The sequence below is a fragment of the Seriola lalandi genome, unplaced genomic scaffold, assembly GCF_002814215.2.
Source record: "Seriola lalandi dorsalis isolate HSWRI2012SDOR001 ecotype SW California unplaced genomic scaffold, Sedor1 jcf7180002054133, whole genome shotgun sequence".
NCBI lineage: Eukaryota > Metazoa > Chordata > Actinopteri > Carangiformes > Carangidae > Seriola > Seriola lalandi.
The window spans coordinates 524,393-541,076 of NW_019524686.1; the positions used below are offsets into that span (position 1 = coordinate 524,393).

The 16,684-nt window shown below is 40.7% G+C and overlaps 1 protein-coding gene across 1 annotated transcript in view; it reads right to left on the reverse strand.

Annotated features, from left to right (window-relative positions):
* Positions 1-16,684, reverse strand: part of LOC111652970 (transmembrane protein 132C) — a 94,394-nt gene that overhangs the window by 32,711 nt on the left and 44,999 nt on the right. The window contains exon 4 of the mRNA XM_023403390.2: positions 4,167-4,356. Coding sequence (XP_023259158.1) covers positions 4,167-4,356 — 190 coding nt within the window. The remainder of the gene's footprint in view (positions 1-4,166; positions 4,357-16,684) is intronic.

The window sequence follows — 16,684 nt, forward strand, 5'->3', positions numbered from 1 at the left end:
CTCGTTGCTGTTGATATTCACTATCAGACCACATGACAGGAATAGAAACATGTTATTTGCTTATGGCTTATGGTTATCAAGCCTGCATTGTCTAAATTTCTCATTATATCGGTGATGATATCAATGATAGCTATAACTTATTTCTCTGTTTGCACATTATGTAAATATCTTTGTAACTAGCTATACAAATCTCTACAAATGAAGGTACTTATGTATATACCTCCTTATTTATGTTGAGATGTCATTTTTCTGCTTTATTCTGTGGTTGTACTTGTTTTTTCTTCTACCTTGTTCTCTATGCTGCTGTAACAAGTGAATTTCCCTGGTGTGGGATCGATAAAGGTTTATCTTATCTCATCTTATCTTATCATTAGCAAAAGAGTATCTCCAACCACAGCTAACTCTCTGCCTTTGGTTTTTATATTCCACTAGACAGATGGATACATTAATAATAGGAATTTCATATTCTTTACAATGCTATTTAAATGCCCGCTTGTACAAAACTTTAACGGTACAAGCAAGTAAAATGAAGTTACTTTTACTTGGCCAAAAGTCACAGTACAAAAGTAAAAAATCAAAGTTGTGGCAGTGTAAAGTCATAAGTTACTCTAGCTTGGAATAAGTTAATAAAAATGTAAACTTTTAAGATGTAGAAACTCGAAGACAAAGGGAAATTTAAGTTGAGGTTTTGTGCAGAATCATGCCCACATAGGAAACACTCATCCTGTCCTCCCTGCAGGCCATCCCACTTCATTTTAGATAAAACTTCACCTCACCTCTACAAATCTCCTCATGTGTCTCAACAGCCACGTATAAAACTTCAGGCAGAAAAACATGTCTCTTGGTTGATCTCTTCACTTGGAACAATCTCTCTCTTGTGTTTACGGAGCTGCACTCTGCTGGTGTTTTTATATCCAGTTTAAAAACCTATTTATTTCCACTATCCACCATCATTTGGTCAGTTTTGCTCACTATTAGAAAAATGACTCAATCCCTTCTCATATTTTGAGGTTAATCAACTTCAGTGCGAGTTCACAGCTGTTTGTCTGAGTGGGGGGAAGCATACGTGTTTGTCTGCAACCTGCTCCGGAGCTTTGTTTGTAGCAGTGTTGGCATCCTAATCACAAACCTGCTGCTATAGATGCACCAGATAAACATTTTTCCTGCTTAGGTTCAGTTAAATGATCAATGCAGAATTTCTGGCAGTTTTTAGCATCATCTGTATGTCACCCTTTAAAATGTCAGTTTAAGACGCATACCTTGATGAGACCCTGAATTTCAACACTTCAGTCGATGATTAAATGTTCAAATTAATGGGGTGTTGCAATATACTGGTATTGACAATAACTGTGATATTTAAAAAAAAAAAAATGAAATACTGAAACTGTGTTAATAATACACGTATAATACGATGATGTCAGATGTTTTGCCTTGTGGATCTTTTTGGATGTGGATCTTTTTTTTTTTTAATCAGTTCATCTGGTTTCCTTTTCACTATCCATTAACTGTAGTTGTTGTTCTTGTTCGCTTTTCTACAGTTACGGTTACACACTCTCTCCACCTCCCTGCACTTGTATTTGAGACGAATTTCTTTGCCAACAAAGAGATGGCCCTGATTCAATGAATGAAATCTAATCTGGTGGTTATAATGATCATTTAATAACGTAAATGGTTTTTTTTTTGCTGTATTTCTAATTCAACATTTATCGATTACACTTCCCTACACACCTGTTGACCAGATGTGCATTAGTCATTAGTCCATTAGACAAACACACAGTTTGTCTATTAATCAAATCAAAATGCCATTTCCACACTGACAAAGAAAGCTGCTCATTTTTAAAAAGACATTAAAAGTTGAGAAATGTAGTCAAAGTCTCAAGGCTACACCAGTGGCCAGAAACTATAAATCAGTGCTGAACTGCTGCTTCACCAAATTGCCATAATAAAAGTTTATAAAGTGCTCGAAGGCATCTGATTTTTACGTGGCCATTATCAGAGAGGAAAATTAAAACTATTCTTATCTATTCCCAGCATACTGAATAGTTTTCCTTTCATTGTGGAAGAAACAATTATACAACAATTTATCACGTTTACATAGTAATTAACATAATGCAATTAGCAATCTGAAGCCCCTCGCCAATTCAACCATGTTTGGACTGTCTAAATCCAAACACAATTAACTTCTCAGTCAGCCAGCTGAAGGCCGATTGAGAACTAAGAGCTGACAGTTTGTGGACAGTTTAAAAAGGACAAGCATTGTGTTAAAAATACTTGAGCCAGACTATTTTTTGAAGAGGCCACTGGATTGGAATAATTTATCATAATTTCTTCTGTCACCATTAGTCAAGAGTCTAAATGCTCAGTCAGAAAAAAGGCACAGCCCATTCTGCACCAGATTTATCTCGGAGCGAGCAGAAATCCACAACAAGCTGTGCAATACCACATGGTGCCAAGGCTGAGAAGCCCTCAGCACAGAGTAGAGGATGCTTCTTAGACAGAGCTATATCTGCTGCTAGTCACTGAGTCTAACTGTGTGCAGACATACACGATAAAAATAGTTTGTTCATAATATTGGAAAATATGGTCTTTACACAGAAACATTGTGTTTGTTCACTTTCTCTGTTGCTCCTTAGATAAATGTTACAGTAGTCATTCTAGGAAATGTCATATAAAGAGGTTGGTGTCTATGTGTGTGTGTGTGTGGCATCTATTTTGTTTAGCTGTCTAGTTTGCTCTGTCAAAATCTGAGGTTTACTTCACTTTCCTTATCGTTTCTTCCTCTGCCTCTACAGGTAGGAGGTCAGGGAGTCTGAAGGCAGTGTTGCCTCTGTGCTCCAACACACTGGATTTGAAATGAAACAGTGGCTATCTCAGATTGAATCTGACGGTGTTTATACCGACATCAGCTGAACACCGTAGAAATTATGGGCCCTTTTTATACCTTGTTCCTCAGCTCTGGGGGAGAGACAAGTATGTTCAGAAGTTAACAGCTTAAAAACAAAACAATCTGGTTTAATATTCAGTAAAAATGATTCATTCAGGGAGTTCCGAGGTCTGTGACTGCTAGATATTAGAATACAATGCTATCTTCTTTTGGTTTCGCTTTTTGCCTTCAATCTGGTCTTCAGGAGGTGAAAAACATACTTGGTTAGGTTAGGTTAGGTCAGCTGACTGACTCAGCCAGTCAAGAGCATGGTTGGTATGTTTTGGCTCACTGTCCTGAAATCGGAGTTCTTTGGGTAAAAAGGACTAAATGTGTGCTACACTGTTCATCAAGTAATGATGGAACACACTCACACCCTGAGCTGAACATCAGCACTTTAACCTCCTATAGTCAATGTTGCATTTGTGCAGCAATGGCTGTTGCCCAGTGTGCTAGAGCGTGGCCAAAAGAATAAAGAACACCGGATGTTTTCTGGCTGCACCCTATGATGTTTGTTTGGAGTCTTAATGGTTCCACTCAATATTTTCTAACCAAGGCACAACCAGAATTATATTCAGTCCCTTTTGGATTAATGGGGTGCTATTTAGTTGCTGCAGGTCTCAGGTCTGCGTATCTAACATCTAAGTGGGTCTGAGTGGACTCTCGATCAGTTCTGATCATGTGGTGTGTCATCATCATCACATCATGTTCACATCATTTTGCTTCTTTCCATCCCTGGTCTTCAATTGGAATCGGATTTAGTTATTGTTGGTTCTGTACTTGGGTCCCTTTCAGATTAGGTCCCTTTTTTTATTTAAAATAAATGTTTGCGCTCTGGTCTGGACAGGTTTTCCACAGCTTCTTTTCAGACTGGGCCTAAAATTTTAGAGCTCCAAAAGGTTTATATTAAGTTAATTATTAAATATTAAGTTTATATTAAAATCCATGTTGTTCTGTTAGAATTTGAATATGTGAATGACCACTCCAGTTTTCATATTCTTGTGCAGATCAGAGGAAGGATGAGGATGCTTTGTCAGATCTGCCCAGTATTTTCAAAATAAGACACATCCTCAGAACCAAGCATTGTTTGTCCTCATGTTGTATTTCTGCCTTTACCTGCATTAAGACGGACTTTACAGGACTAATTGAGAGCCACTGCAACACTTACAGATGCACAAATATTAGCAAGCACACAAGCTTCCACTTCCACAGCTCATCCACTCACCCACCCTTCCCCTCTCACCATGGCTAGCGGCACAATGCCACCCAAGTCTTGCGGTGCCAGGCGAATGCGGGTCTGCACCTCGCTGGTCAGGGTGCGGGTGAGCGGATACTCGACCTGCCACGTCACCTCCCTGCCCCCCTGAGTCACCATCAGCCCGTTCACCTCCAGGTCCACCTGCAGGACTCGCTGGTAGCCCGCCGCCTCCACTCTGCAACGGGAGAGAGGGAGAAGATGTGTGTCAGGAGTGGATTTAGATAAAAGAGGATGGTGGAGAATGATAGGTAGGTAGCAATCAGAGAGGCACAAGCGAAAGGATAAGACCGAATAAGGTGGGGGGGATAAAGTGTATAAGGGATGAGAAAGTAGCAGCGAAATAGATGAGGTAAAGGAAAGAAACGGAAGAGGCAAAACTAAAACCATGGAAAAATGTGAACACTACAGGAAAGGACAAGAAATGGAAGACGATAAAAACAGGGAGACTATGAATAAAGAGAAAGAAACATGAGAACATGAGTGAGAGAAGGTGGAAAAGGAATGAGGAAAAATAGAGCAGAAACAAGGAGGAAGAAGTGGATTATAGGAGATGGAGAGAAAGCGACGGGGGGAAAAACATAAGGGAAATTGGTCTTTATCATCCATTAACAGGAGTGTTTGGTGTTGGGAGGGAAAAAGGGACTGAAAAACAGACTGAGAAATTAATTGTACATTTTCATCAGGTGTAAGAGAAAACATGTTAGACAAATAGTTAATAGGAAGTTGTAATGGTTCTGCAGTATTACATGCAGATGCTCTATATGGATATGCTATTTTTTCCCCCCATAAAAATTAAAGCAACGCATCCCTCATCTCAGAATCTGATATGAAACTAATCGCAGCACTATTGAAATTCATTCTCACATCCACACAGAACCATGATGCTGGCGCAAAAAAGCAATTTATTTTTCCTCTTGCAATATGGAGCCCCTCTTGCAGAGATTGCCAGGGCCAAGCAAATAATTTTCTCTCAGCTGATGGAGATGCAAACAAAGCAGAAAAACAATGAATGCAAAATAAAATCCTCCAAACTTATTTGATTTGCTGAGTGCTAGGTTTGATCAAGCCGCTGCCTCTCTCTCTCTCTCTCTCTCTCTCTCTCTCTCTCTCTCTCTCTCTCTCTCTCTCTCTCTCTCTCTCTCTCTGATATTCTTTGTCACAGTCAAAAGGCGATGCAACACCTTCTTCAACAACACAAGACACACATACATATACACATGCTGTCTTGAAAAATACAATTCACACTCGGGGATCTACAAGTGGCCCGCAGAGCTAAACATAACATGTAGCGTAGCACCATTCTTCAGATGTTGGCAAAAACACAACTTTAAAGCAATTTATGAGGCAGTATGGAGGCCATATGTTTGAACAACAAAAGGAGAAATCTGTAGTATGAAGTTCTTTTTAAAGTATACCATCCTTCTTTTATATTTCTGTCTTGAGCAGTATGTTTGTTGTTTGGTGGTCACACAATTAAAACAAGGCTGGAGAGAGCCCAATTTGAGCATGAGGAAGGGGTAGCTGGGGGTAAGATCCAAGGTTTTCCTTGAGCATATTTTGGCCAAGCCAGCATTTAAAACTCCCCCATCTCCCTCTTATGTGTTTGCACTTCAGACACTAGCCTCACTTCAAAGTGCAGATTTAAGGCTCCACTCCGGTAGCGAAGTGTAAGAAAGAACCGTTATGGAAGCTGGAAATTAGTGTGGATGAAAACAGCTTGAATAGCAATTCTGGGTCGGGCGGAAAAGCTTTCCAGTTTCAGTGGGTAATGTTCTGAATTATACTAAATATGTTTCCAAATTACCACTGAGAAGCTTTGGCTCAGGATGATCACATGTGAATATTGATGTGAATGTGGCCACACAGTGAGTGCTGTTGAGATAAAAATCTGTTGTTGAAAGCAAGGGAATAATACAGGTATGCGGAGGTGCAGCACAGCCGAGTTGGTGGTGGTTCTTTGTGATATTGTTCACACTGTTGAAAATGTTCCTGTGACTTTCTCACAATTTTTTATCCAAAACACATGTATAGCACTTCTTTCAAACCAACACTGTTTTTTCACACTGGTATATTTTTCAACTTAAGACTAAAGGATAAAGGTGGTGAAAGTGTAGAATTTGGTTTTCATCAACAAATCCCATGAAATCACCAAATGGATTTACTCAGGTGTAGCTTATTCCTGTCCACTGTTGTTGGACACCTATTTAAAAACACATAAGTGAGTCACACTGGTGCGCCGGATAACATGTTCCTTCATTCTGACGAACATGGGCACTGCAGTTCATATTCACTCAATGCCACTGTACGTGTACGCTGCTCTGCTGCTGTATATACTCCCTGGAGAACAACGTGTATTAATCCACGTCTGAAAATAGTCCCCAACAAGTGTCAAAAATGAAATATTTGTGACCTGTTTTTCAGGATTGAGAAGTTGCTAACCTGCTAAGGGATTCACAAAAATATTCCTACAAAATCAGTTGTGATGAAACGACCAAAAACCAATATGAACTATTACATTAAAAGCACTTTGTTGGCAGTTTTTGAATCATGTTTTTATGTAGGGCGCAGTTTAGCACTTTCTAGGCTAATTTTTGCTCTTTGAAATCTATTTCCTTTTAATCAAAGTTAAACATCAAAAGCAAAACAGAGGAAATAAACTGCTGAGAGCAAACAACTAACACCACCCGTACTGCAGATTGTAGTTATATGTGGTTACCCACATTAAGTGATTGGTTGAAAATCCATAGTTTCTGGGTTTGTGGGTGTGGACTGTGAGGATCAGTCATTGACTGGAGCTCAAATTCATCCATCACTTTCTTTTCCTGTTGTGTTTCTTTCTCAGACAGAAATTGGGAGTGCTGCAGAGCCGCAGTGGGACATCCTTGACTGGCTGACAACATGCTGGGCTCAGGGGTAGTGACTGCAGTGATTATGTGGTTTACGCTTATGGTGTACAAAATATAGCCAGATCAATTATCTGGAGCAGACAGTTCTGCTTTACAATGAAGCTGCAAACAATCAGGGCTTTAGTGCTGAACACTGCAATACAATTCTCCTTCTGTGCTTTTTCTTTGTTGCCTTCATTGTTGTGTCTTTTTCTTGTCTTGTCTCGCGCTTATTCTCTCCATTCCTCCCTCACCTGCAGTGTTGTGTTGCCTCCAATAGAGGGTGGTGTACCCTCTTTCACCCCCACCCCTTCAACCAGTGTGTGTTTGGGATGATAAATGTCCTCAGCCCACCGGTTGGAGAGGTCAGCGCGCTTCCTCCATGTCTCATTAGAAGCACATCTGCACCGTGTGCCCTTTTCTCAGCACAATTACCATACAATTCAATACACTCACTGGCAACCATCACTTCTCCTGCCCTGCCTCATGGGTGGGGATGAGAGCGAGAGGTGAACACAGACAAAAAACCCCAAAAAACAAAACAGAGCGGAAATGGGGTTAGAAGGGCTACAATATAAAAGCAGAGCGTCTGCTGGGATCACAGAACTGACTGTGCCACTACAAAAGCAGCACGGCGACAATGCCGCGGTATCATAGCAGGTTTGTTGTGGTGAAACGAGGTGGAAAATCGGTCATGTCATTTTGAGGGAAGCTTTTGAGGGTGTCTCCATTTGTCAGTCCTATTGTTGGGTGTGAAAGCGCAAACAGAACAAGGTAAAAGAATACACTCAGAGGAAAATACGTACACACTTTCAATTCTGTAAGATACATTTCAAAAACACCCTTGTAGCAACAAAGGGGCTTTGAGTGGGATGAAGCGACGTAACAGTAACAAAAAAAAAAAAATGACAAGAATGAGATTTTTTTTTCTTATTCGAAAACAGGAAAATAAAAGAGGAGCTAAGAAACACAAAAGCCTTGTTAAACATGGAGCTATGTTTTTCTTTTCTCTTTTCACTCTTAACACCGCCGTGGATATTTGGCTCTGAGAAAAGTAGCGAAAGAAAAGTCTAGTGTCTCTTTTGGAGACCCGAGGGGGTTCCTTTCATGCAGAGCGGTGATTTGGTTAGCGCTGACAACAATGATATATCGGAGACCTGAATCTGTTTGAACACAGTGAATCAACAGCGAGTCCAGCAATAGGAGGAGAAGGCCAGGGTGTATGCTCGAAGATTAATCCCTCAATCAGCTCCATTGTGGATATATTGTTGTCCATTATGGGAGCCAGAAAACAATGGGATTTCCTTAAAAACCAACATGTCCGACCTGTCTTCTCCGCCAGTGTGAGGACGTGCTGTAAATAAACATGTTGGCCGTGACTGCACTTTTTTGTGTGGTCAGATTATCCGTGGTGGATTTTCATGCCAATGCGAGTTTGTTTGTTTGATGTGCTGTGGCTAAGATTGTTTGTTTCACGTGTGTGTGTGCGTGTGTGAGTTTTGACTGTGAAACTGCATTCCAAGGCGGATGTGTTAGGATGCATACAAACACTGCCTAAAGAGATTTTTCACATTTTATGTAAGTGGCACTTTGTTGCTGTTAGTTTATCAGCAGCTGGAATACTTGCTGTAGTGTGTTTTATCCAAGGTCAGTTGCTGGCAGTTCATCAGATCTGTAAATGTTTGGTATTTTACCTTTCAAAAAAAAAAAAAAGGAATAATCAATTTTCTGTTGTTGTTTAAAAACCTCCTTTATCAAGTGGACTTTTTTGACGCAGAGCTGTTGGCAACAGGAACATTTTAACAGATGGGAGAAATTGTATGGACAACAGTATGCACAGCTGCCTCGGCCATAATTGAATCCTGACATGTGAGCCCAGCAGTAATTCAACAAAGCAGGTGTGGCCATGGGTAGAATGAGAAACTCCTGCCGGCCATCTGTCTTCACATAAAGATCCACCTTCTGCTTTGATCTCTCCTGTGTTAGGCAAATTTTTCAACAAAAAAAAAAGTATGAAATCTTAATTAGCAGTCATTTGCACGTCTAAATATGGGAAGGGAACCAGGAGTCCCGCACACTGCAGGTTGCACACTTCATTTCAAGGAATTTTCTTCTGGTTGTAGAGTTTTGTTTTTTTCCCCCAAATTTATTCAACAAAGCAACGTTAAAGGAACAGTTTGACATTTTAGGAAGTGTTTTTTTTTTTTTTTTTCTGGGGAGTCATATGCCGGAATTATTTGTTTGCATGTAACTTCCAGTAAAACCACAACTTGTTGACAGAGCCAGATTAGCCCCAGGATTCCAGTCTTTACACTGAGCTAAGCTGACACTTCATATTCACAGTCATGTGCGTGGTATTGATCTTCTTGACCTCCGACTTGGAAAGAAAACATATAAGAATATAGTTCCCCAAAATGTTGAACTATTCCTTTACTGGAATCCTCACTGTGCAGAGAAAACGGTTGGGTAATTACTGTTCTTTCTTGCTCTCTGAGTGTCCAGATGATTTGCTTTTGCAGCTGTTTTAATTATTTGTAGTTCACTTACTCTCCAGCTGTGCGGCAGCATGCTTTCTGTATTGGGAGTGAGTCTCCACGTCTCTCCAAACAGAATCACATTTTGATTCTAATTGGTTGCAAGACCTCAAGGGGAATCGGATAATATCTCCAATGAATAAAACCTGGTGTCAACAGGATCTCCATCTGCCGCTTACTACAGTGTAGCAGTGTAAAGGTCACATCAACAGTAAAGACTACCTCTGACTCTACTGGTTTAGAAGAAGCTAACCCCCGAATGAGTGTGTAATGAGGTCATTTAGCCTGGCGTAGTCCAGGGTCATTAGAATATTATGATTAATAAATTAGGAGTTGGTGTAGCAGAAACCATATTTTGTGTGTGTGTGTGTGTGTGTGTGTGAGCATCTCAAGGGAGTCCAGGCTCCCCTCTAATGAGTTCCACTATCTGAAGTCTAATATCTGTCTCTTCTCTACGATGATGCTAATGAGATCGTATTGAAACTAGCAGAGCCCACCCCACCGCCCCCGACACTCGTCCTCCACTGCACCAGTGAGCGGCGGACCCTGCTCGATGCAACAGAACGTGATGTAGTTTGGGGAAGGCTGTTACAGGCTCCAGGGCCATTGAAGGCCCCTGTGGGGGTTGGGAGTGTGAATGAGCAGGAGAAGAGTGACAGAGAAAGAAAAGGGTCACTTAATAAAACAAAGTGCTTGGATAGCTCAAACATCATGTGCGACTGATCACGATTTATTCATGGTGAAATGGCTGAAATGCCAAATTCTTCCCCAAAGACAGCTCACTGAGCCTCATCGGTCATATAGTAATAAATGTACGGCGCTCATAAAACACTATAATCCTAACCTTGTGCTGTCTGGGGGTGGGGGTGGCGATGCCCGTTTCATCTCTGTGGGATGGATGTGTTTATGGAGCGATAAACATTGACACATGACAGACAGATAATGAAAGAGATCATAAAATGAAACCATGTCAAGAGGCAGATGAAACGTAGAATAACCAATTTATGTATGCGGGAGATTTCCCCCAGGATCTATCAAACCCTTGACACCAGGCCTGTCCCTGCCTGTACAGATTAGTTTGCTTTCACAGTGGGCCTGCAGAGTGCAAAAGGGTTGGGGGGCAGAGGGTGAGAAAACTGAAGGAGAAATATTGCATTTCTCCCAAATTGCCTTTTTTGGTCGCCTCTCCTTCAACATTTTCTGAAATAACCCCCCTCTGTTTTGTTCTCTTGCTGTCTCATTCCTCCCCTGACCTCTTGTTCTTCCCCTCTCCTCTCCTCCTCTCCCTCTTCCCTGTCCCGTTCTCTCCCCTCTCTTCCTCACCATTCCTCTCTCCTTTCTTAACCCATCTTGCCTTTCTCAACTGCCTGCTGGTTTTTTGTTTTTTTTTCCTCTGTGCCACATTTTTCTATATTCCTCTCAAACGGTGTGTGAAATGAGAGGATTCAGGCTTCCTGCATGAAACAGATGTGGCTTCATGCATCAACCAATCCAAAGGCAGTGTTGCCACTCTGTACCACATTGTAGCAAAAGCCAATCAGAGCTGAAAAAGCAGCCGAGGAAGCACATCTCACATCTACCGGGAAATTGGAGATATAAACATGGTGCAAAGACTCTATGGTGAGCTCATCTTTTACGAGTTGAATCAAAGTCACATCATGACCAGATAGGCGATGTCAAAGCAGCAACACTTTTTTTTTTTTTTTTTTAACCATGTGACCAACATCATCAGTTAGAATTTTATGTCATTTAAATTCCTCACACTGTCACAACAACAATTTTCTGAAAAGAAGTGTGAAAAAATTGCCAATTCTTTCCGTCAGCATACTGTGTCTGAAATACCCTGCTTATCACATAGCAACAGGGTGCCAGGAAATGTATGTAAATTGATTTTGAAAGAGAAAAAACACGCACACACACACACACACACACACACACACACACACACACACACACACACACACACACACACACACATATATCAGGAAATGGTTCAACCATCTCATCAAAATGTAAAACTCAAACATAAAGGGTAAAAAGTTTACCCGTCGAACGCTGACACATTTCACAAACAATCCTGCCTTGTAAAAATAACTGAACGTAATGAAGTCTGCATTTTTTGTTCAGATACCTTTCACTGTCGATACTTTTCATATATCTGCTAGTGGCAACGTGAATAACATTTTTATGCTGCGCTAGAATCCGGTAAATATCACCTGCTGAACATCATTATGTTAGCATCGCCAAGGTGACCATGTCACCGTACTGATATTAGTATTTAAGTACAACTACAGCCTCACACAGTTGTTAGCATGACTGTGAACTCTCAGTCTTGTAACGATTGTGTGGTGAACACTATGTTGATTTAAATCAGATATTTCCCCAAAACCACAATCTTTCCTTAAAGGTACCATATTGACTTAAGTGAGATATCCATGTCTTATTGATTATAAAACAGGTCTAGGTTCTATATTAATACTGTGAAAGTAATCATCGCTCTCATGCCCCAGGCCCCGCCCACCTGGACCCACCACCAACCTTACAAGATTTGGTTAACTGAAATCTGCTATATTTTTATTCAGGCACTCAGAAAACACCTGTTGTTACCAAAGCTCCAGAGAGAAGCTAGAGAGATAAGTAAAACTGCACTGAGATGTTTTTTGGTTCTTACAACCATAAATATATCTTGGACATCAACACTTAAAATAAAAAGTGTAAAATATGGGACCTTAAGTGCTTATGTGCCTAAACCGTCTGTGCTTTGTGCCTAACCAATCAGCCTATACTCTGTAGATCGTCAGTATAAGAGGGCCACACTTCCTTAATGAACGCCAATGAACGTAATCCACACAGCAATTACATTTTCTCCAAAATGCACGGGGCATCGCTATTTAGCAGTAGATGAAAAGATTTCTTAGGATCAGGGATTCAATTCGACTCAGTTTTATCTGTCAATCTCAAGGCACTTTACAGAGTGAGGTCCAGACCGTACAATTTTATATAAAGAAACCACAATAAGCACTTGGCAACAGTGGAGAGGAAATGTTTACAGTTCACAAAAAATTGTTTCCCTTGTATGGTTTCACTGATGTGCTGCTAAGGTGCACACACATTTGAAAAGACACTGATTATAAATTGCAGGTAGAGATTACTACAACTGGTTTGTATCAGAGAAAGATGCTTTTAAAGAAAACAGAAATAAATACAGCCTCTTAAAACCCTTTGAAAACAAGTGTTTGCCTCAGATTCAGACCCACTTTACTGAGATTTTAAAGAATGCTCGGAGGTGAGCGAAGTCTCGGCAAAATTAGATTTTAAGAAATGTTTTTCTTCCACTCCGTCTGGCTATGTCATTTCTCAAATGAGTGAATTGCTTGACAGACGAGGCATACGGAGACCACACGGCGTCCACTCAGGATCCGCCATCACCTTTTTAACTGCTGGCAACTAAACTGCTTTCATGGACCAGCTGGCGGTTACAAGCCATACTTAAGACAGTGAATACAATACTACACAATCAGTCGATGCATAAACACCACCTCCTATTCCCTTATTGATTTCTGTGAGCTGTAGGAGTGTTAGGAAGATTCTCCAGAGGGCTATGATGCTCATCCTCTTATCCCGGACAATAAGATCAACTCAGTGTGACTGGCTAATCTCCCCTTGGAGTTTAAACTCTCCACCAGAAATGACACTTCTTCTTTTCCTTGTTACTCACACATATACACACAGATGACAAGGGATTAGATTAAGTTGTCCTTTCCATTATTTGCTGCCTGCTACTGTTAAATCTCATGATGTGCATGATTCTTGGCTTTGTGCGTTGCGGTCTGAGAGGTATCTACTGTATTTGATCGCACTTGCCGGGGTTTACTTTTATACTTCCATCTTTTCATCTCTCTTTTGGTTTACTTCTCCCCTCCCTTAATTCACCCCCCCATCCTTCTATTTTTTTATGTTTTTCTTTCCTGTTTTTAGTCAATAATCTCTCAACGCACCATAACGTTGTGGGAACAGAGGAAATTTGCCATGTAATCACCGCTGCCTTCCCCATTTCACTTGCCTTTTCTTCTTCTGCACAGAAAGGAATGGCAGCTGATGTGTTTGGTTATAACGTCTACAGAGCGAAGGCCAAACAGAACATTTAGATAAATGAAAAAAGTAATTTTACCCCTGCTCATACCTTTGGCGGTGTTAACTTTTACAGCGCTGATCTGTAGAGTCTAAGCAAAATGATCGTTTTGAATATGTGCGCACCTTCAAGTCATTATAACTTCTGGCTTTGGAAAGCTTTTTGGATCATTTTAAATTTAAGTCTACGGTGTTTGCTTTTGTAGAGGGGGTCTTGCCACTTCACATTTATTCTGCATTAGCGATGCAGGATTTTCCAACCAATTCCTTAGGGGCTGCAATGGTGAAAAAAAAAAAAAAAAAGACTGATTGAGGAGCAGGCTGAATATGGCAAATTCAGCCTGATGTGGCAAAAACTGTGGCTGAATATTAGAACCAATGAGATGCAGATCCTCTCGTGGCCTCTAGCCGTGGGCGTCGGGGTGTGATCCTCACTGTGTTAAAGTTGTGGTGAAATCTTGGCAGCAGTTTTGAATATCGTTGCTCACAATAGTGCTATTTTTTTTCTTTTTGAGTATGGACTGTTTGCAGTCATTGAATTACGACCTCCTGCCTTCGAACTGCCAAGACGCTGTGAAAAGTCGGATCCCTGAACATGCCTTCACAAACACAACGTCACAGACGCTGTGTCCATATTTTCCTTCAGTCTGCGTAGGAAAATACTTTGTCACAATCAACATACTTAATCACAATTAACATTCAACCACACTGGAGAGCATAATGTGTGGGAGGGGGGATTTATGAACAAGTAAGATATGACAACACAACGATGCATGTTGAATGAATCATTGCTAGTTACATGCTAATGTAATTAGCCCTCTGGCTATCATGTAAATCAGGTGGCTGTAGGGACTTGTGCTCCGAGGAAATCGTAGCATACTGACTGTGAGGTTTTACTGCACGCGGATACTAGTGTGCTTATTTTAACCTGCACTAACCCTGCCTAATAAGAATTTACAATTACATGATTGTTAGTTTTTGCTTTTTCACATGGTGGTGTAGACCTGTAATGCTCTGCAAATCTGGATAAAGAAAGGTTAAAAAAAAAAGAAAAAATCAATGATAAATGTATACATTATTGCTTTTAGCTTCATCAATGCAAATTGTCTGCATAATCTGCCTTTCATTTTTTTTTCTCTGTTAAATTTCTGTTGCCAGAAGCTTGTTGTCTCGCCTTACTGCCCTTGACATAGAAAAACCTCCTTTACTGTAAAATTCGGCAGGTAACGGAAAGTTTCTCATGTAAAAAGAGATTTGAAAAAAAAAAAAAAAAAAAGGAAAGGAAAAAGGATTTTGGGTAATTTTCTGTGAAAACAAGTCAAATCTGACCCTGACGCATCGCAAGAGAGTTATGTTAAAAAAAAAAAAAAACAGCTCTTTGTCTTTGATAGTTCAGTAAAATTATATTGAAGGATTGGCTTGATTTGCTATTCACATCACAAAGGGTGGACTCTGCTGTGCCCTCGCTGTAGTGCTCAGTGCCGCTGAGTTTTTTCCTGTTTGTCTAACTCTTCGGATGAGGTCTCTGTCACTCTTTCATTCAGTGTTAGGGGCTGTCAGCACTCGTACCAGTGCATTGTGGATTATTTATGATGCTAATGGGTCATTGTTAGACTTTCTTTTTATCTCACTCTTTGTTTTACTTGTTTCACCGTTTCTGGCAGAGTAAGTCAATATAACAGCAGCACTTATTTTCCTCAGAGATTGATTCTGCAGTGTTGTTCTTTTTTTTTTTTTTTTTTTTTTTTTTTTTGCATTGTTTCACTTGTATCACCACAATGGTTGAATTTAAGTGTAGCCCCCCCCCCAAAAAAAAAAAAACCCAAAAAAACAAAACATTGCTAACTAGCGGGCCACACAATCAGCAGGCTGGTGGCTGGAAGTCTTGTTTACATCTTTTCGCTTGATTAAAGCTATGACTCACATAACTGTTACCAGCAGTAACACCTGCATGATTTCTGTCCTCTGATCTCTGTCTGTCTTCTCTCTCTCTCTCTCTCTCTCTCTCTCTCTCTTTCTCTTTCTCTCTCACACAAACCTACATGCATGTGCACGCCCCAACACAAACCTAAGCAAACAAACAAACAAACCTCTACCTGCCTCAGTTTATTAAATTAGTGTATCTGGACAGGGTTAATAAGAAAGCCGACCCCACCATGACCCCGTCGCTGAACCTGGAGCCTTACTTCTGCTCCCCCGACTCATTAATCTGTCAAGTACACAGAGCCTTCTCCTCCTCCCCCTCGGGATGAGAGAGGGATTTGATGAGAGACAGAGAGGCATACAGAGCCTTATTTTGCCGTCCCTTACGGTTCTCTCCATCTGGTGTTAAGGACAACAGTTGAGCAAACAACTTTCTAAGATTGTAGGCTTGTGATTTATCTCCACTTTTCACCCAGCACAAACACAAACACACACATACAGTCAATACTGAAGTCTAAACAATATTTTTAGAGACATCGCCGTCAGATTCCATTTACACCTGTTTGATTTCTGAAAAATATCCCAGTTTGTCTCGGATCCTACTATTAACCTCAGCCTATACAGTATGTTTAAGTTATTGGTGTGGAAATCCTTTAACAAGTTCTTGCAGTACCACAAGTATAAAGTGCACCTCAAAGCGAGCTCTAAAGCATTAACAGGGGCCAAGGATTCAGCGGATGATTTATTAGAAGATGAAGTGGATCAGAGGGTCTGAGCCCAGGGTCCCAGGGCCAATAGACCTGCCTTATCAAACACCACCAGGCTTCGTGGCCAATCTCCAGCTTGTCTGTGGGCAACTCCCCACCAGTGCTGGCTTTGGTTGCTGATAAAAGTCAGATTAACTACAGAGCTTTGTTAGGAGGGCGGGAGACTTTGCATTACTTTTACTTCAAAAGTATTAATGTGCTTGATTCTTAAATGGGAAAAAAAAAAACTCAAAGAAACAAGAAAAGCTCCTTTTTAAAATGAG